This window comes from Festucalex cinctus, chromosome 14, assembly GCF_051991245.1.
Source record: "Festucalex cinctus isolate MCC-2025b chromosome 14, RoL_Fcin_1.0, whole genome shotgun sequence".
Lineage (NCBI taxonomy): Eukaryota > Metazoa > Chordata > Actinopteri > Syngnathiformes > Syngnathidae > Festucalex > Festucalex cinctus.
This window is the reverse complement of record NC_135424.1, coordinates 16,712,761-16,737,423: the sequence shown is the minus strand read 5'-3', so window position 1 is coordinate 16,737,423 and position 24,663 is coordinate 16,712,761. Positions and strand designations below refer to the sequence as shown.

The following is a 24,663-nucleotide window of genomic DNA, read 5'->3' as shown; positions in this document are numbered from 1 at the left end:
CAACAGCGAGACCTGTTGCGGCTCAATATTGATCCATATATAAGGCGCACTGGATTGTAAGGCCCATGGCCAGCTTTTGAAAAAATTGAAGGCTCTTAGGTGCGCTTTATAGTGTGGAAAATACGGTACAATAAACTAATTGCATCATACCCTCTCAAGCTGAGCTGTATAATATAAATCAAATCATTCTGCTTTTAAATAAACAGTCATTAAAACATATAGCACCCCATATATCGAATCCCCTTTTATTGGAGCGATGCACACCACTGTGAAACATTTTTAAGTACTGTAGCTATGCATGTCATAAAAACATAAAGTGGCAGACACGCCCGCAGAGCACGCAGAGCCACCAAACATAGAGCAGCTCTACTCATCACGATTGTCATTAAGTTGATACATGGAGTTCAAAGGACAATTAAATCGCTATGAGGCTAAACATCAGCGCTTATAATGCCTCGCTGTATTTGCCATCTTGTCAACGGAGCTATAAGACGATTTAATTGTCGACACAGGGATGTGGTAAACTGGTGGATGTGGGTGCGCACGCAATGATTTTTCTGATGTCAGTAAATCCTAAAGAGCATTGATTGGAGGTAGCTACTTCACACACACTGAGAGTGTTTGAATGGGAAATTGTGCTTCATAAATCACTTTAACGATTTCCTAAGTATCGGAAACGGCAATCCAATAGAAATCATTACGACACTTTTAATCGTTTCCCCCCCATGAGGACACCTAAAGAAAAACATTTTTCCTTTTAATGATATACATAACTATGTTGTAGGTTACAAATGTTATCCAATTAGTTTCTGTCATTTGGTCGCTACTACTCTGATTAAGCTCATTTGCATTCTAAAGACTGTCGCTATTTGATTGCTTCAAACCTTACTACGTACAGGTTTATACCGCACTGGTGTAGTAGATCCCATTTTCAAATTGTATTTAGATTTATGTATAAGATCAATAACAAAACAAACAAAAAAAAAACACGTCGGGTAATCTATTTTTGCACACCAGACATTACAGGAAGCCTTGGTAGTGAACAGAGAGAAAGACGTGTGAGGTGCTGATAGAAAGCGGATCTATAATGCCGTGTCTCCTTTTCATATTTCCATCACATCTATGTAATTATGATTGGATTCCTCGCTAGTTTCTCGGAAGAAGTAGTAATATGAGGCTCCTTATGATGGCGGTGTTAGAGGTCAGCAGAAAGACATCCTGAGTGGGTGTGATCTTAGACAATCATACCAAGGAATATACTATAGCCAGTAGACTGACAATTCCGGATGACCTTGTAAGCATACAATTAAAATACTCAGATTTATTTTATTTATTTTTTTAGTATATAAGTACATCTATAAGTTACTTATGTATGCATGTATGCGTATCATTTTCTGCATACTCATATTCAATGAAACCATTTTTTTTTCATTACTCAAAATGATCTGTCTTGATTATGTTTATTAACCTTCTGATCCCTTGACTTGCTGTTTATTAGCAGCAAAATTCCTCCAAGAATCCTCTGAAATGAGACAAGTAGTATTTTCTTGGAGGTCATGATATAATGTCATACAGTTAAAGTGAGTGTCACTTCATATAAAGAGACAGGGAGGGGGACATGGTTGCTTGAGGGGGATGTGAGCGTGAACATTTACATGATTTAGAAGAGCTTAATTATAAGAATCTGCAACATGGAGCAAGTGTTTGCTAGCTCCGAGGAAAACTCTCAGACAGTGCACTGCTAGCATGAAATTGCTCTGTTAAGAGGCCAAGAGCCGTCCTGCGGATGTGGAACAAGACTGGTATTCAGCAAAAACAGCCTCTAGACGTCATGGAAACAAAGTGTGTCAGCTTCACAAATATATTACATAATATATTTTCATTTGGTAGAAGACAACAAAACACTAATTTCATGTGGGCAATATGACTGCTAATATTTAATTAAGCTTTATAAATTGTGTGTTCTCCAGTAAAACAGAATAAATACCACCACACATCTGCTAGCCTGATCATTTCTTAATCACACTATTGTTAATTATTGTTAGCAATTTGTTTTCGCTAACGCATGACAGTGTATTGAACAAAATGAGGAAATGAGAACAAAGTTGTCAGCAGAGTGGCCCTCTTATATCATTGTACAATTGAGAAAAGCCAGAGGATAGAAAATGTAATTAGGGATAAATGAGGCATTTACTGATAGCCTTATATCTTTGTGAACTAGTTTACAAGAAAATATTGGAATTACAGTCAGAATGATTTATATTCTATCATTCACACTCAGGCTGCTAACTTCATATTCCTATGAATATTAACATAGCCTACTCCCTCACTTGTAATAACTTCCTTCTCCTTCTCACAAACAGATACAACCGTATCTCTTTTTCTAATTATTAATGTAAATTATAGATTTTGTCATCTCCATGAATATTCTTTCTCAGTAATCCTCACACATACAGTATTTATATTCATTATCTTAGTGCAGTCTTAGGTTGTTGTTACTGCACTATATCCGAGACCAAATACAAATTTCCTGTAAACTTGTAAGCTTGTAAAATATATCTTGCAATATGCTGATCAAATAAACCACACTGGCAGCACAATCTCATCAGAGTCCATTTTATCTGGCCCAACATGGACAAGGTGATCATTCATAACCTTATTGTGCTTTATGTCCGAGCAAAGGAACAAATATACAGTATGTGACTCGTAGCACCCAACAAAAGTGATGTACATAGTATGCTGACAAAAATGAAAACTACTCTGTAATATTTCTATTCATGCGCAGACTCCCACTTTTAATTGACCACTTCCTTCATCATTTGAGAAGGGATCACGCCCATCTATTAGTGGCATCATGCTGAGTAGCAAGGTAATTATAATGACTCCACTATCTTCCGGGTCGTGTTCATGCTCTCCTAAAGACAACAATGTAATTCATGGAGACAGGAAATAGCTGGTGCGGAGGTCACCAAAAGCCATAATTGGACCAGTCAGTCAATAATGCTGCAGCTTTTGAGGCTACTAATGAAGCACAAGAGACATGACCGTGCATGCCAGTTTCTTGGGCAACGGGGACATGACTGCACACTCACTAGCATTCAGATGCATTTCTTCCCTAGAGGTGTAGCGCTAAAGCTGAGTAAGTGCACAGTATGATGAGGAAAGCGGCAGCTGTTCAAACCTGAGATGAAAATTAAGTCACTTCATTTGGGCCCTTCAAACATCGGCCAAAATAATCGGCCGAATGGCTGATGTTTGCCGATTGTTTTTACCTTTATGTAATCTAGTCTAAGCATTTACAGAAGTAACACTCGTCTCATTATTTAGTAGGGATGTAACGATATCCAAACATCACGATACGATATTATCACGACATGAAGGTCACGAAACGATAATTATCACGATATTGTGGGGGCGTTGGAGATATTTAAAAAAAGATCACAATATTGTAAAAAGATAGCTCATACTAAACAAAAGCACAATATTGTGCTTTTGTACATAACAGCAATGCACATAAACCCCCTACAATCTCTAATAACAATATTGAGGCACTTACTTGCTAATGCAAGCACAAATTGATCGCTTCACAAGCAAATTAGATTCCTTTCATCTGACAATTAGCATAGATTTGAAACATAGAAGGCCAAAACATCCCTAATGAAAATTAAATTTCACTAATAAACTAGCCACTAGAGGGTGCTAGAACTGCCCCAATGGAAATCAACCTGACTTTTTTTAAGAGATGTGTTCCTTTTAAATATTGTGAACATGACGATAACGATATTGTGGCTGTTTTAATATCACGATATCACGATATTGCCCTTATCGTGACATCCCTATTATTTAGTACGCAAAATGAATGTACACAGCTTTGCCACTTGTGGGCAGTGTAGGTCGTTGCATTGAGAGTCACCTTGTAGTTACATTAATAAGGAGTAGAAGAAGAAAGGTAGCGATCAACTTTTGTCAATAAATTTTGTCATTTCCCCCCCCCCAGTGTAGGAAGAGCATATGCCTATGATTACCGCTAACTCGAGGTGCTTGTCTGTGTACCTGCCTGTAGCATCTGCTTCCAAATACCCTTTGTTTTGAGGGATTTGAGTGCCGCGAGTAGCGCGCTAATTCCTTCTAGCAAGTCAATGGCGTTTTCCATTGTGTGGTAGCGTTGAGCTAGCTATGTTGGGGAAACAATACAAAGTAAAGTGACTTGTATTTGAGTGTACTCTATGCGTTTTTATGTGTCTAGTTTTACAGTGAACATCAACGGGACTGTAATAAACGGCTTGACCAGAGCAACTTTGTACTCTGACTTGACTTGACTTTTTGAGAGACTGTTTGCTATCTGCCAAATTGTACTCAGTGTGCTCAGGGAGGGCAGACTACAAAATGACAACATCAATCAAACATAAATATGACCCAAATTCAACTCCTGGAAAAACAAACACAAAGATGACAAGGATTAATGTCCTAAATGCATTCTGTCACGCAATGAAGGAACTGTTTCTTTTTTATTTATTTGTTTTTGTATTTTTTAAAGAATATTTATTTACACTTGACAACTACTTTTGTGAGGAAAGACCAGGCTAGCATGTAAATAATGTATATGAAACCCATTGGAATACATTGGGTTTTTGTTTTATTTATTTATTTTATTTATTTTTTTCTGCCCCAAAAAAGAGCAATAGCCTCAAAAAATCCATATCACTCGGCATACTTCTTAATGTATTCCAAATATCATAAGAGTGAATATGAGTACACTTTATTAAAATGTTTTGTTTGTCAATGTCTTGTTTTTTTTTTTCTTTTTTTTCTCCAGCTGGAACAACGTACATATTTGGGCGAGATGGTGGTATCATCACATACACATGGCCGCCAAACGACCGGCCCAGCACAAGAGCAGACCGGCTAGCAATTGGCTTCAGCACTCACCTGAAGGATGCCGTCCTGGTGAGGGTGGATAGCTCCTCTGGTCTTGGAGACTTCTTGAAACTGCACATCGTAAGTGGAAAAGCATGCTCACTCAAAAACAAGCAGTGTTTCGATTGGTGTCATAAGAAAAGGTCTCTGCTAGATTCCTATTTCTTTCTTAAATGTCATTGATTTTTCAGCCATTATGTGAAATTATTAAGTGGTCACTTTTTGTGCATCTCTCACATGGATATATTATAATTCAGCTAGCTATCAGATGACTCGCACACACTTACTGAGATGTAAAAACATGACCAGTACACAGGAAACTCCAACACACAAACATATAATTGGTTTGTTCTGAGCACCAGGTGTCCACACACTAACATATACACAAAGGCATTGTGCGCTGATATACGCAGGCCTGTCCTGAGGAAACGCAACGTCTGTGTCTCACTCATGTGGAAATGTATTTTGGCTCGCCAAGTCCAAGGTATTTTTAACGCACAGCTCTTCATCTGAGTGTAACTAGCCAATTTAAAGGAGACAACCTGTTATGTACACACCGTTAATCTCCAAATGTCATGTCGGCACTCTAACAAGACACTGAGAAGAGCATGAGTTGGAGTACAGTTGTAAGGCAAGATCAGTCAGATGTGCTAATGCTGTGATGTTTAAATGATCTGGCAGACAACTGGCAAGGAGTTTTGGTGGTGGTGGTGAGGGGGATACTCTTCTCAAATAACTCACATTCAGGAACTTGTGGTTGCTCGTTATATGCTTTGCAAACTTTTGTAGTTTATTTGAAAATTGAGCGCACTTGATAACCACATCTACTTTGCACACACTGTAGAAAACTCTAGTATGTTAACAATGTCCAACAAGGATATTTTTCAAAGTAAAACCGACAGTAGTGTAGGTCACATACATTAATAAATGCTGTATTCTTATTCAAAGTAATGGAGATATGCAGAGACCAAAAGGGAGTCTTGGTGTGTTAAACCCCGACAGGTACGCTCCTGCGGCTTACAGCAAATTCAGGTGTTGCCTTGTTGTTGCAACATTCAATTGACAGGGAGAAATTGTTGATAAAGCATGTTGTACAGGCGGGGGCAGTGGGTTGTGAGAATCCCTTCTCCTCTCGCATCAGCAGTCACTCCAGTTGCTTCCTCATAATTATGTATTCATTAATGCGCAGCATTTTGGCGGGTTTTTAGAGTGTTGCATTTTGTCAGAGAAAATGAGAAAAGTAAGTTTTGAAATTGCACAAAAGTAACTGAATCCAAAGTTCATGTATTTCAGTGATCTAGTTTGGACATTACATGAAAGAGTCACCCTGCAACCACTGTGTGTTTTATTGACTAAGAAGAAAATCCTATTTGGAGCTGGTGTTCATTAGAATGCATTCATTCCAACCAGCATAGTCAAGAATGATTCCTATGGGTACCCCTGCCCCCCCACTCCCCTTATTTCCCCATGTTACCTCGACTCCTCTTTGGAGGAGGAGTTTATCTTTAGCCCTATGAGATGGGATTAGACCAGATTTCAGTATTTACACTCTCCCACAGCCCCTTTCCCCCCCAGCCTTCTTCACATACCTAATCGCAGACTCCCATTTCATGATGACAGCAAAATCATCGGGCCTTGAAGGACACAATCTCACTTTGCACTTTTTTTAAAGAAGGAACGCTCTGTGTAATATGCGGGGACTATGATTTAAATGTAGCTCAACAGAGTAGTGATCCCTCTCCCTACCGTTTCTTCTTCATCGCCGATAAAGACAATGACAGTGAAATCAGTGAACCATCCAATGTACAGCGATTACTCTCCTCTGGCTCATCGGTGTAGCACATGTGGGAGGAAGACTCAATTTCAAATCATGTTTTACTATTTTCCTCTATTTTTATAACTGGGCTCAATTTCTTCACCATAGTGCTGCTCTGTTTTCATTAGGCAGCTTGAACAAGTCTGTTACCATATTGTAACACTGGTCCATACATGATAAAGAAGCCCTCGGAGGAAGATGTTTAAATGATAAACCTCTGCAGTGACATTATGCATTCAGGATGTACTGGATACCGACTATTATCAGCATGTCTGTCATTACTTGTTTTGTGAATGCAATTAAGATTATTTCCCTAGATGCAGATCTAGTTTAATTGGAGAATACCGCCATGCAAGTTGTTAAAATGGCTCAAGCACATTAGTAATTGTGCCATGTGGAGTGTTAAGATTCTTAGTCAGCCTATAGTTTAACTTTGACTACAAAATAAAATCCATACTTGAAGACATGGGTTACTTTGACAATCAAGTGGAAATTAAACCTCACATTTCTTTTATAGATTTACGTTAGTCTTTACTGATGATCATTGAAGCATTAAATATAAAGACCAATGTTCATTCTAACTCCTCCCGCATGACACAACTCAGACAGTAAAATAGTTTATTCAGAGCAGCTTTGCAGGTGAAGTGAGTGGGTGTCTGCGAGGCAGGCAAACAGAGGAGAGAGACTCAAGTCCAAGGAGATTTGAATGTCAACAGGTAATGGTGTGCTTTACAAACAAGAAACAGCAACATAAAACAACAGCAAAAATGGGTTAAAACTTGAGATGAAAATTAGTTGCACACATTTCAGTCAGTCATTTGCTTTTAAGTATCTGCAGAGTTTCGATCTGGCCCAATCCTCTGCAATGTGTTATGAAGAAAATAAAGAGCACATTCAAATTGTCTTGTGTATTATTATTATTATTATTATTATTATTATTATTATTATTATTATTATTATTATTATTATTATTATTATTATTCAAATAAAGGTATCCAACATTATATTTTTTATATGGCTGTATGTCAGCAGTGATTAAACTCAAGTAAATAAATATGCAACTATGAAATATGAAGTATGAAAATAGAAAATATGTTATTCTTGACTTCAGAAATAAAGACCGTTCAAAAATCTGATTAGCAGATACAGAAAATGTGAGATCGGCTCTGATTTCCAATCACATGATCAGGACAGTAAAAGGTGTTTTTTATTAAATATGGTAAATATAGTTGCTTACACTCTTTATTCTTTTTTTTCTTTCTTTTTTTTAAACATTTTGTTTAGTTGAATTCAAGAAATGTTCAAATGTTCCAACACATTTTCAAATTGTATCTCTTTGACAGTTGATTGATTGGTAAGACCATACAGTTTAAGCATTGGTTGACAAAAATAATTAGGACTGAGTTGCTATTCATGTTGTAATATTGTGGACCTTATATTGAATACATTTACTAGATTTTTGGGCAGAATGTTTTTATATTTTCAGTGATAGATTGTCATGATTTGCAGAAACACTGGATGACCTTTTTTTGTGCTCTTCTCATGATGGACCATATTCACCCAGGTGCCCGAATCAGAAAAGGCACACAGGTGCACACTTTTCTGGCTGTGCACATTTTCCCATCCACCCAAATCTGTCATTTACGCATTCTTGGATAGATAGAGCAACTCTAAAAAGTGGACCTCCCTGTCAAATCCATCCTAGCGTGCATGCTGTGCATATTCTCCCGTGGACTTAAACACTTTTTCTCTTTTGCACTCCAGCATCCCGTGAAAGTGAAACATCATATTGCACGTTATGATTCAGTTAAGGGCGGCACGGTGGGAAAACTGGTTAGCACGCCTGCCTCCTACTTCTGAGGACTCGGGTTCGAGTCCAGGCTCTGGCCTTCCTGGGTGGAGTTTGCATGTTCTCCCAATGCCCGCGTGGGTCTTCTCCGGGTACTCCGATCTCCTCCCACATTCCAAAGACATGCATGGCAGGTTAATTGGGCGCTCCAAATTGTCCCTAGGTGTGCTTGTGAGTGTGGATGTTTGTTCGTCTCTCTGCCCTGCGATTGGCTGGCAACAAGTCCAGGGTGTCCCCTGCCTACTGCCCAAAGCCAGCTGAGAGGCTCCAGCACCCCCCGCGACCCTTGTGAGGAATAAGCGGTCAAGAAAATGGATGGATGATTCAGTTAACTATCTGGCGATGGTCCAGCGATAGCTGACTCATGTCCCTACTACATTTTATAAGTCTCATTGTTGACACAATATATTGAATAAATTGGTGAAAAATATCTGCAAGGGTGGACTTTTTTTCATCTGCTTCAAATATGAACTTATTTTAAAATTGTTGGTTTTGTTTTTCAAATTTCAGATTTGAATGACAAATGGTGAAAGCTTCATGTTCCATTATTTGTGCATGTTCATGTTCCATTGGTTTTGCACACATGGATAGGTTACACATGGTGGGTGTCAGAATTCTGGACAGGAGAATGCGTAGATGAAAGGTGCACAAGACTTCCCGTGCGAACAAAAAAATATGACCGTATCTGTTTAAAACGTTCAGTATACTGTATGTTCTAGACACAGTTCTCTTGAGGCAGATTTTGCTGACTTTTTTGAGGTATCATTCATGTTTTTCAGCCTAAACAACAACAGTTGCCTCCATCCTAAAACCATCTGTCTATTTTTAGGAAGTCATTCAGTCTGTAAAATGGTGGCTTCTCAGTCGTTTCCATATGTTGCTGTCAATGAGCAGCGATGTGGAGCGTTACTGGAGCCTCTCCTCATTCTCATGCAAGGTCCCTAGGGGTCCACTGAGCTTGTTTTGTGCCAGCTCTCAAATCTCTGCGTGGGGGGTTGGGGACTATTCCAAGTACTGTCTTCGATCCTCTTCTTCTAATTGCCTACAAGACTTTAAAAAACAACCAATGAAGGCACTCAGCCTAAGACAATGTACTGTGAAGTTAATGTATTCCATAGATGAGAGAGGATCTTGGAGAAATAATGACTTCTCTGCTGGAGTATTGCTCCCCTTGGTTCTCTTTAGCTGCCGACCAGAAAGTGGATTTTCTCCCTCTTGTGGTTCACTATTTTACTGTAATTTCAACTCTCACTCCGTATCCTATTAATCAGGAAAAATAGCTTGAGGGAAACGCGTAACCAAGACAAATGCATGAGACGCTTTATGTGTGAGAAGGAAAACTTTTGGTTTCTGAATACAGTATGCACAATTTTGTGCTGAATGATGACCAAATGATGGCAGCAGCTTCGGATTTGATGCTGAGGTGAGATTGTTACCTGGGAGGGGGACTGTGCGGCTTTGGAGACAGACTTTGTCACGCTATCCCCCATATTCCTATTAAACACACCTGCAAAGGGAATGGATCTTATTCCTACTTTCTACTCCGGTTAACGCCTCCAAGCCAGTAATTACCTCCTATGCTCACTGCAGACCTGCATGTGATAGCCGCTGGATTTATGGTATACATTGTCCCTGTGCTGTTTGTTTGCTCAAACACATCACTCAGCCGTTCTTTCTCTATTGCACTTCACGTCACTATTCCTCTCTAAATCATTTTAATGTGTTCCTTATTGCCACAATTGTCACCTCACGGTTTACTAACCCACTGCCTCAGCCATTTTCTGTGGCAACAGTCGCACAGTACGGAACTATTGGCCTGATGTTTCATTATAAATAATTTATTCTATTATTATATTGTTTTAAATTATTTATCATAAAATATAATTATTATGTACCGCAATATAACATTAAAATTGGATTGTTGTGATTTTTATATCTCTGAATGAACTTCAAACATATTTGGAGACAACAGGTGGGCATATTTATCACTTCTCAAGCCTCAGAACCTTCCCCATGTGACACAATGGGGTAGATTTACTACGAATGCGCTGCGTCCACTGCTAGCACGAAACATTGCACCTCAACTGCACCGGCAGTCTGCGCTCAGTTACCCACCTATTCAGTAAGGATATTGCTCTAATCATATACCGGCGCAAACACGGCCACAAAACTGACAGCTTGGAGCAAATTTGCACCTGATTTATCACACATGGCAATGTATTTGCGCCAAGAACCTGGTTGTTATAGTAACAGTTGCGAGAAAGATGACATTATCAGAAAGTGAGGTTGGACCGAGCGGTGCATGAGAAGCGTTTTCCTCATTTAGCGCCATTAAGCTGTACAGAGCAGAGAGGACGACAATGTCATTCATGAATAAAGTATAAATTAACATATTTTCAGAGGTTGATGTATGCATACAGTATGCATGTGGCGCGTACAAATGATAGTAAAATGCGCAAATAACACCGGCGAACCGGGGCGCAATCTGGTTGGCAGCACACTTAGTGACGGATTGCTCCCGGATTGCTCCATTGTTACCGGTTAGCGCCGGGTAAAGGCTACTTTAGTGAATCTACCCCACTATGTTTTAAACCAGCATATCAATATATTTGAGAAAGAATTGTCACTTTTTACAATAATGGGTGACTTGCATATGAATACTGTAATAGGTGACTAGCGCATTAAAACCAGTAAGAAGACCGAGCGTCACGGCCAAGCCCGACTGGACTGTTGTGCAAATGACAGGGTTCTGCCACTAGTTTTCATAAATGCTCGTCCTACAATTCAAAATTTCAATCACAGGTTAATGTTGTTGCAACATTGCAGATGTACCGATATAGATAATATGATACAATTTCAAATAAGTGTAAAACATTGAGTCATAACTTTATGATGAGGTAATTTATCTGCCACTAGGTGGCGATGGCATTTCAAGTTGGATGTTAGTGACAGGAACACGACATTTTTATTTTCAAATTAAGAGCAAATAAATTATTGCATGAAGCAAGTCTGAGACTCCTGGCCATTTTGTTCACTGTAAATTACGAGTCCCCAGTCCCAATTAGTCATTCTCATATGAATCCACATTGACATTACTGATGTAGCTTTCTTGCTGACAGAAACAACGCGAATGTTGTTACTCGAGACATCTTGTAAAGATGTTGAATAAAATTTGCCTCACGTCTAAAGAGCAAATGAGTCACTACGAGTGACAAGACAGGCATACGCTCGGCTCTTGGCTCTCGATGGAGTCTAGGAGTACCCATGCTGATCCTTTTGAGAGCTGGAGGAGTCACGCTCGGTTCGAACTGCTGTCCAGCAGCCGGCCATCTGCGTACGCGAAAGATGTGGTGGTACTTTACAGTCCAAATGGCTCCTCCACTGTAGCTCTCATTCTTTTCAAAGGACTTAAAGTTAAGCCTGGTTCAGACATAAAGAGAGTCGGGCTGTTTGTGTCCCGATATTGCCCCTTCCGGACCAAGGACGTCAAGCGCCCGACAATCTTTTTGTCTTATACGATTATCTTGTAAGATTATCTTTATATGTGAGATGTGTTAAGAGTGGATTTGTCCCGATAATTGGGTCCAAAACCAGTCGGGGCCGGCAATCTTAAATAATGAACGTGTTCAATATTTCCGACAAAAATTTTAACGTCGGCGGAGACGACGAGGTGCTCCTGCGCCACCAACTGTGACGTCAAACGGAATGTAGCCAATCAAGAGGCGCCCAAACTGAAAAAGAAGGAAGCGCGTATACCGACCAGAAGCACTTTTTTTTTAAATGCTTTTATTATTTCCAAATCTCTTCCATGGAGGACCAGCTCGTAAGGAGTAGTAGTCTGCAAACCACCATCATTACTTCCAGTTCGTCGCGTTTGTTGTCATCCATGGCAACAGCAAAAAAAAAAAAAAAAAAAAAATACCCCCCCCCCCCCTTCCGGTTTTGATTAGATTACGTATAATCACGCGAGAGGTCTCTCACGGGATAATCTTTATGTTTGTGAGGGAGCTGTGATGAGATTATCTGCACACCTTACACACAATACGACCAAAGCTGTTAAATGCCCGATTCTTTTATCTTTATGTGTGGCATCTGTCAAAGATAAAAAATCTCATACGATGTGAAAAATCATTATTTGTGAACCAGGCTTTACTTACTCGTTATTGGCATGCAAATTTTGACACCCTTTTTGCTTAGAATTGTCATTTCAATTTCATTAATCTGTGGCTGAAAAGGTGAAGTGGGGAGAGTTTCTGTCCTAAAAAGTTGGGAATACAGTAAAATGAATGGGGCATTTATTGTGACCAATCTCTCCAATATCCATTCTGTGCTTTTTAATTTCTCACCCATTTCCTCTTTGTTTTGTTATAATATGCCATGTTGATCGTTGGTCAGTCAAAAGAAAAAAAATGATACAGTAGCTATACAGTAGGTGGTGCTTCACAACGTTGTATCCAGATATGAACACTAGGAGTTGCAGTTTTTCCATTGTAGATTTGGTATATAAGTGCAAGGGCCAATCTATCACCTGGGTGTGAGTTGTGACTGAATCTTTTGTTGGCAATTTTTCAGTTTGGTTGCATTCAGTCAGTTTTCACTAACAATGCCATTCTCCCGGTTGTCATTAGACCTTGCAGTTTTGGGGGTTTTCAATAAAGTAGTTTTGTATAGTCTTTCTTTTGTTTGCCACTCCTCATTTAACATGAGTAAATCAGCAAAATCAATACAGCCAATTGCAATGCACATTAAGAGCATTTATAGCATGCAACCAGATGCTTTTTCCCTTTAATCCCTAATTTCACCTCATTTCACAGTTATCAGTTTCAGCAGAATTGCTGTGTGTTGGTCATTATCGTTTGTAGAGAAGGACTTTTATGAGACTGTGCTAATGCCACCGTAATGGCGAGTTTAAAGCTGACCATGTTGAGGAGACAGCAGTGAAAGGAACGGATGGGGGAGCTTCACTGACCTCATTTAGTCCCTCTGTGATGATTCACTCACACAAACCAGGCAGACGACACTTGTACTCATACGCTGGTCATGTGCTTCACATGCAACGCGGTCTTTTGAGTTGTAATGTGGAGTCGGGCGATCCTTAGCATTTAATTTTATGTACCGTAAATGACACGTATTGCATTGATTTTGTGGCAGTAAACCCGAGCGATCGTGGTAAAAGCCTGCGTGAGCGTGAAGCACATCCTTTCACTTTAGTCATAGTCAGAGCAGCCACTCACCTCGGATGATGTTACCTGACCTCAAAGAATCAAATCTCATCATCTCCATATTGCGAGGGGACAGCGTTAGAATCGCCATTACTCATCTTTCAATTCCAATCATTTCTCAATTTGTTCAAGCTCTTTGCCACGATGAAGCCAAGTGGTCCATGAAAAGGGATGACTGCATGCGTGCATGTGTGTGTGTGTGTGTGAAAGTGAGCGAGCTGCGCGTACGTGTGTTTTTCAGAGCGCAGAACAATGATGTGCCTTCTATTTTATTAGTGTTACAAATCACAGTGGGTGTAGAACGTCATTCTCAAAGCTGAGCATCAATACGTTATGGGCTTGGCAATATCGCCACAGATAACATGAAGGAAATTTGATTTCATTGCCTGACCTTATTACACTGTTAGCCTGTTTGTCTTTCGCTCATGTATGGGTAACAAGGTTAAAAGCATGGACATTCTATTTATTTTTACAAATTGAAGCACGGATTTGTTTTGTATCGACACAGCCTCTCCACAGATCACAAATGCTTTTCTGTAAATTTAACTAGAGAGCGAGCATATGATCCATTGTCATGATGTTTTGCATATGTATGTTTTTTTTTTGTTTTTTTTTGTTTTTTTTTGTTTTTTTTTTAAATGGAGATTGAAGCATCCCAGCATGAAATGGACATAGCTGTTGACTTTTGACACAGCTGCCCCTACCCTCGGGGTGAGATAAATATAGCCGCCCTTTATTGTGCTCCATTGCAGCAGACCAGACTCAACAGCTACATGCTAACATCAAATGCATTTTTCTACAAACACTTTGTAAAAGGCATAGGCATAATAACGTAATTTATTTTTTGAAAGCAAAATATTTTTCTGTGATGTTTTATAATTTATTCAACATTTATTGTTGCATCTTAGAAGCTCCATTTAAAGTTAGCACTTCATTACCTCAGTAGTGGTATATGAAACTTTGTACTATGTAATAATAATTACCAAAAATTATGAAAATCTGCATCCTGGTGAAACAGTACACTGTTTGCACTGTGTACTCAGCAGAGCATTTGTGCTGTGAAGTTACTGAATCACAGGCTGTCACTTATGTCTTCTCAAGTCTGAGATTCTTATCTTTTTCCTGTTTGATTCAGACTCGAAACAAGTACATTTAAATAGGATATATTTTGGAAGTCTGACTGTATTGTTTGTATACAAATAATTGGGTGTCTTCATCACCTGGCTACTCATTAAGTGTGAATTTAAACAAAACATTAAATATTTTGTTTTTTTTGCCTCACACACTCTGCTGCAGTGTGTGCTTAGTCCACTTTAAGCAAATAATCAGACCCTTCTTCCAAAAAACAAGTCACAATATATGAAACGACTCGTCACCCTCTTTAAATAATTCTTTTTTTTTTTTTTTTTTGCCTAAATCATCTCCTCATGTTGCAAATGGTTCATTTTTTTTTTGTGTTTCCTGAAAAATCTGGAAAAATTACTTTGGCGATTATTTTTAAGAAGGAGATGATTTTGATGTTATTTGAGATGCTCAAGTTCGCCCCTTGCTGCAATCAGAATAGGATATTTTCACCCCTGCAAACACAATCACATTTGTCGGAAGCTGGTGGTCATCACTTTATCAGCACCAAATTATTATAGTTTTTGATTTAGTCTGGGGGCGGCACTGTAGTCGAGTGGTTAGCACGTCCGCTTCACAGTTCTGAGGTCTCCGGTTCGAGTCCAGGCTTCGACCTTCCTGGGTGGAGTTTGCATGTTCTCCCCGTGCCCGCGTGGGTCTTCTCCGGGTACTCCGGTCTCCTCCCACATTCCAAAGACATGCATGGCAGGTTAATTGGGCGCTCAGAATTGACCCTCGGTGTGCGTGTGAGTGTGGATGGTTGTTTGTCTCTGTGTGCCCTGCGATTGGCTGGCGACCAGTCCAGGGTGTCCCCCGCCTTCTGCCCAGAGCCAGCTGAGATAGGCGCCAGCAGCCCCCGCGACCCTTTTGAGGAATAAGCGGTCAAGAAAATGGATGGATGGATGGATTTAGTCTGGTGGGGAAAGGTTTGTGGCGCTCGCTTTACCAAATATCACCAAATTCAGCAACATTGCAAAAAAATAAAACTAAAAGGGGCGGGGGTGTTGTTCAGACTATTTTGCATAACATATTTATTTGGTTATATTAATTTGCAGTTGCTAGGTGGGCGGGTACTACAAACAGCTTTACATACTGTACAAGCAATATGTCCTCTTGAATCTTTTTTTTTTTTTGCAACACAGTATTTTATTATTTAGTATTTTCTATTGAAATCTGTTCAAACGTCCAATGGTGTTGTTTTTCAATTACATGTTCATATTTGAGACAATATTTGGGGAATTTTTGGTTTCAGCCTAGTGGGTTGTAATCCCCCATCCCTCGTCCGAGGTCGTGTCTTTCTTCTAGCAAACTTCTAGCACCAAGTAACCTTCTATTGTTACAAATTGCCTTCACCCAGAAACCGCACAAGCTCATTAAACATTAAGACTAATGAGTAGCAAAGGGAAGCAATACGGTAGACTTGAGAGGCAAAGCCGCCATAGTGTGTGGACATGTGGAAATCTACACTGTAACCTAGGGTTTAGTGAGCTGGGAAATGTATCAGCTTCTTACATTATCAGCAGAAATGGTCATCCTTTCCCTTGAATGGATAATGGATTTAGTGGTCCTCTTCATATCCTTAAGTTACCAGTTACTACAAATCAAGACAAATTTAAGAACAAACGTTTGAATTCTATTCTTACACTGAATTGCATCTGGCATTAAGGCTATCCGATTAATCAATTATATTGGTTAATTTTAGTTTGTCTGCTTCAGATTACTTTTTTGATCCCGAAAAGGGCAATTCCACCAGTCACAACCCATCCAAGAAGCATGAAACAAACAATGACCAACAGAGGGAGACAGAACAGAAGCCTGGTGGGTTGCCTTGCAGTGCATAGTTTTTTTGATGGGAAAAAAACCCCAGGAGGAAAATACATTAGGAAGGGGAGGGAAAAACGAAAGGGGGCACAGTGTGAACCTGGAAAAACCTCAGCACATAAAGCCAAATGATAGAAGACATAACTGAATTTAAGACTTGCACAATATGGACAACTTCTTTGTGTAATAATTTTGTCCTCTGTGGCCTACATTATGTCCTCGCTGACATGCACTGCAAACATATTGGAACTGTTTTACAAAACCACAGTCGGTGTTGCCAAGTTAGAGGCTTTGTCACTCGGTTTAGTAACTGCCCAGAGATACTTTAAGCAATGATTGCAGCCATTTTCTTGATAGCTCGTTCCATGGCCTCATCAAAGGAACATATTTTGTGAGTACGTGAGCTTGTGAAATCGGAATCTGCTATAGATACTGCAGGAGACCTCATAGTAGGATGATGAAAAGGACAATAACTGTTATTTCTTCATCGCGTTTAATCCCTCAAATGAAAGGTGAGAGGAGAAGCCATGGATGTGTGAGCTCTTTAAAATCAGTTTGTCAACCATCCATTGCTCCATTTACCTGGACACAACCGAAATGCTGAAGTTGTCTTTAATGGTGCAGTAAATGCTACACCGCATAATAAGTATTAAGCTTTATGGCTTCATTTGCTGCTTCATATTACTTGGTTTGAAGGATCATTTGGTCTGTTTGTCCAACAAGGGCAAAGTAAACACCTTGACAACAGTAATTAAAAGAGCAAGCGGGCCTAATTCATTTTACTGTCATCGTCTCCTCCCTTCACTTGGCCTATTAAATCAGTTATGCTTGAAGTATCTTCCTCTGCTTAACTCTTTAATTTACCAGTAGAGTTTGTGAAATAGTCTTGTGTCTTATGAGCGGGGCTATAAAAGATGCCGAAAATTGTTGTGGGAATACGGTGGCCTCAGCTCAGCTCCCTTGAAGTTAACGCACAGATTAAAACAAGTCACATTTTAAATCTCTCCAACCACTGAAGCATCATTCTGTCTGATCAGAAATGCAAGTTATACAAGTGGTTCATTCAAAGTATATGTTGGCTCGTTCGCACTCTCCACGTGCAGCCTTTATAATTTGGGTCATATCCCTCTGTTCCTAATCTCCCATCAATTTATTCCGTGTCCATTACAGTCTGTTATTTATATGAAAATGTGTCTGTGTATGTCACTGCTTTTTGGGCGCCAACGTTGCCCACTACACTTATTTGGTCAATAGCAGCACAAACCCACACGGCCAGCCAGTCAGTCATCTAGTCTGCATGTTTGCGTTTTAATCTATAAACATCCAGTCCATAAACTCACAAACTTTGTCAACCAAGTCATTTTATTGCCATTACTACTTCATGAAATGTTAATAGCTGCTGCAGATTAGAAACAAAGTCATGCCATAAGCCTGAAACTGTTGACTCCATCAGTCGTAAAACAGATGGCAGACAAAGTTCTGTACCTCTCCAGGCAGTGATATCTGCTAGCTGTGGATAACTGAGCTAATCATGTATGACATGAAAGTAACAAACATCCAAATAGTCTTTTAAAAATTCACAGATGTGTACACTGTGTGACTGTGTATAATGTCAATGTTTAACAATAATTTTCAAATTATCTCTTATCCTTTCTGGGAGGCTTGCAGCTCACACAGATGAGAGGAAGACTACCAGCAATGAACTACTCTCTGACAGTCATAAAGAACCTTTGAGTGCTAATCTTGGGGCCATCTCCTTGATAACGCCCGAAGCCCCACATAAAAAACATTAACAGAAAAAAAAAAAAAAAAAAAAAAAAAAACTGGGTGAGAATGAAGCAAAATGACAAAGCAGCGTTGGGCTTCTTCAGGGTGTTTGCTTTTTATTACTGGTACCTTTCCTTGTGAGATAACTGATAATGACCCAAAGACAATGAAGGAGTGAAAGGTAAATGATAAATTGAAGGCAGAAGAAAAGATAAAATGTGAGGATGATTTGCAATTTATTAAAGTCTTGTGCTGGCATAGAGTGACGAGAAGGGGATCCCATGAAATGAAGTGGAAGAAGCGATTTTCAAAAGGACACAAGTGTACACATTTATTATTGAATTCTGACAGCTTGTCAAGTACATCCTAGTCCTCGCTGACCCTGTTTTGCTCATGTTGTTAAAAAACAAACAAACAAAAAAAACAGTCTAACTTTAAACGTCAAACGGCAATTTGTTCAGAATTAGGTACTATTTTCTATTTTCCTCCTAAGAAATAGAGATAATAGAAATCATCCATTCCAGGTTCAGCACCATTTCATTATTCTCTGAACATGTGTGGAAGTGTCGAGCCAAAGTCAAAAGCAAATTTAACAGAGAGGAATAAAATCTAGCTTAAAAAAAAAAATACAGCTTGTACTTAGAAGATTCACCACGTAAAGACTAAACACAACATACTTATCGGTTTATATTCTGTTCCTTTACTATTGTCGCCTTAAGACCGCTTTCCTACGACACCATAGGATCCTTTTCCAGTTCTATTCTCATCATTATATATTTCCATGTTACCATCACAGGCACCCTTGGGTGGTGGAACGAGATAAAAGCAAAAGATAGTAGATCCTCCTCGTTCAACTGAAGTCTCGTTCAAACTGTCCTTTGAGCGAATTCTGACTTCAGATGACACAGATGTTGTCTGTGTAGAAGAGTCGATGTCCAAGTATATCATGTTACAGTCAGCGTAAATGTAAGGAGATTAAAAAAAAAACAAGTTTATGAGCAACATGTTTTACTGACTTTGTCCTTCCGTCTCCAACTGTTCCTTCCCTCAAAAGGACGTTATGAGAGCGTTTGCATCAATGATGTAACACGGCTAGAAGCATAAACATGGAGCATGCAACCATGCAGGACAGCTATATGATTTTAATTTTAAGGCCATTCTGTATCCTTTTGATTCCCACAATAAAGACACAAACACCATGGAATGGCTTAAATTACTGGCTTTATTGTTACCTTATTTTTTTTCATACCCTTTAAAGCTGCTCGTATTGGCAAAGCCTCAATTACAGGACACAGTTTCCATGAAGCCTAACAGCCCATAAGGCTTTACAGGAAGCAATATCAGTCCCCATGAAATCCTATTATTTGTGGTGGTTCCGTCGAGGGTGATGGGCTCTCATTCCATCCACCAATGCGGGCCATGAATTTTCAGTGGATGCCCCGAAATCAGAGTTAGATTTGCTTGTGAAGGCACAATCCTATGGCAGTGTGTGTGATGAACGACTGTGTGCGCGTGCGCGCACGTTCATGCTGTGAGTGTGTCCCAGTGTGGGTGTGTGTCAGTGAGTGTGACCTGTTCAATAAACCCATCACAGGCCTCGTAAAGAAAGCTGACATTTACAGCGAAGGACAAAGGTCAAGGATTCAGGGCTGATGAGATCATGATGGAGGAAAGCGGTTTTACCCCAAAGCCTTTCGATAAATGGTTAGGAAGGAATGTGTCGAGCACAAATAGAAACGGAATGGCAAAAATGAAATCTACAGACTGTAGGCAGTGATAAAGGTGAATAATAAGAGGAACAAATACAAGCTCAGCATTATGAATGTGAAAGTAAATAGCACGTGAAGATCAATGAAATAGCTTAACGTTTGGAGAGTGAATGGATCAATTAAATCTGATTCATAATTCATCCATCACTTGTGAGACCAATGTGGACAGCAGTCTGATGTATGTGTATCTCATTGAAACTCTCAAGCTTGGACTGGAGACTGTCTCAGTCAACCCACACACACCGGACGGACGGATGCATCCTCATTAGTCGCAGCAATGTCATTAAATGCAACTCCTGAAAAGATTTACAAAGTTTCACATGATGCAATGTGATTTTGCTCTGTGTGTACTCCACAAATGTGAGACTATTCCCATTTCCAAACAAAACCAAGGTTCACCTAAGATGTTGACAGACAGTTTTAATGATGATGCTACATCGAAGCGTTGGGATCAAGCCCGCGAGTCTGTGTGGACCAAAAAGTCTTGCCAGTTTGGCAGCTTATTCCTTTGATCAAACACAACAAACCCACTTTCTCTCTCCCTGGTGACAATTGTTTGCCTTTTTCTGTCATATGTCATAACTGGGAATTTTGAGGTTTTGCGTACATTACATTTAAGAACAAAAATGTGAAAATAAAAGAAGAAGAGAGATTTGTGTGTGCTTCCTTTGTGGGATCTGGATGAGGAATCATCCGGTGTTGTTGGTGTGTTGGTCAACGTCGTTCTTCCCAAGCACCACAACTCACAGGGCGGCAGTAAGATGTTGGCAGACCATAATGGAAATGTCATCTTTTCAGATAAAAGATGGCCAGGCTTTTATGAGAGGGGGAGTAATGGAAGGTGTGTAGTAAAAGATTCATTTCCAATAGGTTCTGAAGCAGATTTAAGGCAGCTGAATGAAGACGGACGCTGTCATAGACAAACAGAAAAACCAATATTCACTTCGACACCTCAGCAGTTTGTCAAAAAGCCTGTCAATAAAATGCTTTGTATTCCCACCTCAAATGCGGAAGCCAAGAAATCAATCAAAAAGTTTTATTTGGTGAACTAAATCCCAGCATGCAGTGAATGAAATGCAGGTTTCTGGGCAAGATTAAACCATTACACTGGAGACACTCAAACAAATTCTTTTGCGCACTTGAAACGTAACCTTCGCTTAGCTTTTAAGATCCTACATCATACAATTTCAAACTTGCTTTTGGAACATAATAGAACTTGGTAGTATGGCATTTCTGACCTTATATACACGTGGATAATTCCATAGCTTCTGGCAAGAGGCGAGCTTCACAACAGTTTAACCGAAATGTGTAAAATTGTTAACTTTACTACTTTAGTCAATTTGACATGACACATTAATCTGGAAAAATATTTAATATAAATTTTATATATGTATATATATATATATATATATATATATATATATATATATATATATATATATATATATATATATATATATATATATATATATATATATATATATATAGAGAGAGAGAGAGAGAGAGAGAGAGAGAGATTTCATAAAAATATAATATATAAATGTAAATATTCAATAATTAATTTGAGAAAGGCAAGTAACTACGGTACTTATTCTGTAATGGTACACCAATACAATTTCCGACTGGCTAACATTTAAATTCTGAGAATACAATTTAAGTTACCGTACGTTTATATTGTGAATACACTGTTTGAGAAACCGCCCTCACTGTAGTTATGTAATGAAATGTGGAGTAAAATAGTGTGTGGGTGTTTTGATGAGGAACAATTCTAGCAGTTGTGAAGCACAGCACCATTCAAAAACAGGACATCTACTCCTCCCTTTAATCACAGTGTTTCATATTTATTTTTGTCACTATGTCAGACCATAGGGAGCCTGAAAACGAGCATTGATATCATGTCCAAATATTTGCCCTCCAGCTCTCTGGTGGAAGGACGCTTGACATTTCAAGCAAGCTGGTGAAATTACGGGTAGCAAAACTGACTGAATGAACATGCTCAATACGTATTTACTATTTGGCAAATGTTGTCCAATATTATCTTCCAAAAATGCATTGTTATGTGGAACTTGTTAAATTATTTCCCTTTATTAATTTGCTTAGCAAATTAGCCATTTTTTTTAAATAACTGCATTTGTCTCCATTACACTGTTCTGATAATCCATCCATCCATCTTCTTGACCGCTTATTCCTCACAAGGGTCGCGGGGGCTGCTGGCGCCTATCTCAGCTGGCTCTGGGCAGTAGGCGGGGGACACCCTGGACTGGTTGCCGACCAATCGCAGGGCACACAGAGACGAACAACCATCCACACTCGCACGCACACCTAGGGACAATTCGGAGCGCCCAATTAACCTGCCATGCATGTTTTTGGAATGTGGGAGGAGACCGGAGTACCCGGAGTAGACCCACGCGGGCACGGGGAGAACATGCAAACTCCACCCAGGAAGGTCCGAGCCTGGACTCGAACCGGAGACCTCAGAACTGGGAAGCGGACGTGCTAACCACTCGACTACCGTGCCGCCCTGTTCTGATAATCATTTTAATTAAAGGTTCTTATCAGTTTGCAGGTACTTGCTTTGTTTGGTGTATTTATTGTTTGTAGTTGACATCAATGACTTAAGTTAAATCCAAACTAGAATAGGTGTTTTTAAAAAAAGTTAAATTGTCTTTGATTTTGTTGAAAATTGTCACAATTGGTGGCAATTAGTTCAGTTTATACCTCACCTCTTGCCCGGCATCAGCCGGTATAAGCTTCATTGGCCTGCGACACTCATGAGCACAAGCATTATTTAAAATTGATGGGTTGAAGTAGAAATTGAGTCCATAAATCCTGTTCTAATTGATTAAATTAAAGGCATAATTTAGCACTCATTGTCTCTATGATGGTTCAAAACACAGCTCTCAGATGATGCATCTTCGACTGATTTCAGCTCCGTGGCTTCAAAATGTCATGATCCATCACCGACTCCAAAGAGAAGTGACAGTAACACCGTTTACCTTGCATGTTGATCTTTGTGATACATATTTATGGAATCTGTTTGACAGTTATGATGCTGTCAGGCAGACGGAGGAGTTTGTCAGAGACAAAGGAAGGCATGAAGGGATATTGCAGCATGGTTCTTTCTTTACTCATGCAGTGTGTCTTGTCTTTAAATATGCTTTGCTATATACAAGCTATCCAGGCTTGGGTCTGAGATGTCGTTTAGTGTTTGTCCTCTTCCACACTGGGCCAACAAATGTCAACATTTGTTGCATTTTGATCTGCTTTAAAGGAGTAGAAATTGCCACAGTTTGAAGTTGTTCAAAATCCAAATCCGTTTTATTGTAAAGACCGATCCAATAATCACCCATCATTACTCTGTGATGTATAAATTGGTATGATATCAGAGGATGCAGGATAGATCGCCTCTCACTCCATACACTTGCTCAGTCAACATGGCTTGATGAGAATCGACTTTTACAACCAACTGATATTTTTTTGTTTTTAATGAGATGAATTTCCCTGCCACCGCAAATCTGATCAGTGAATATGGGTTAGGAAAAGGCCAGCTTGGACGCAAGGAATCATTTACCATCTGGTTTCACCCTCTGAGCTAAAATGAGGATGAATAAACGCCCTGACACTAAAAAGAGACGATGAAATTCAAATTCTATTACCATGATAAAGTGATTACATCACACACAGTGTGCATGCGCAGACTTGCCTTCAGCACGACTCCGGAGCACATGAAGTGCACCACTCGCACAATTCACATACACACACACACACACAAGCACAAATAGACATATAAAGCATCTATTAAGCCGTCACACAAATTAAGGTTTGGTAGAGTTGGCTTAGATCTGCTTTAATAAGGGCCCAGCATTTTCCCTCTGCTGGATATGTCAAGCCTTCCTGCATGGCTACATTACACCTGAGCGGTTCTGTTTATTTCAGCTTCTTGTCAGACTTGCATGCTGGAGGACTGGCACGACTATCACTTTTTAGTATTCATACAGCAACTGCTTCCAGATTCCATGCTCATTTTAGCCATGTGACCCATTCACAGGGCAGAAACAACTGTAGCACACCCACCAATTAGTGTACTCACACACACTTTTATATTCTCACAATGTACATGTGCGCGAACTGTTCCTGGGGCCACATTGTGTTGATATTGTTAATCATTTCTTGTTATTTGTCACCACGTTGACATTAATGTTAATGTGTCATTACACCCCATCTTGACCAAGTGTCCATTTGGTCAGTAGTACAATAACAAGGTACATCAATTTTCTCTGTTTAATCCCTCACTGTAACCATAATTTGCATGGGTTTCCACTTTGAACACGGATTCCCACCCAATAGTAGCAATAAAATCATTGCAGGATTTCCCACAGT

At 39.5% G+C, this 24,663-nt stretch overlaps 1 protein-coding gene across 29 annotated transcripts in view; it reads left to right on the top strand.

Moving 5' to 3' along the window:
• LOC144001554 (neurexin-1a-like) overlaps positions 1 to 24,663 on the top strand; it is a 235,382-nt gene that overhangs the window by 157,090 nt on the left and 53,629 nt on the right. For all 29 annotated transcript variants that reach the window (XM_077495998.1, XM_077495997.1, XM_077496006.1 and 26 more), the window contains one exon: positions 4,817 to 4,998. In XM_077495998.1, coding sequence (XP_077352124.1) covers positions 4,817 to 4,998 — 182 coding nt within the window. The remainder of the gene's footprint in view (positions 1 to 4,816; positions 4,999 to 24,663) is intronic.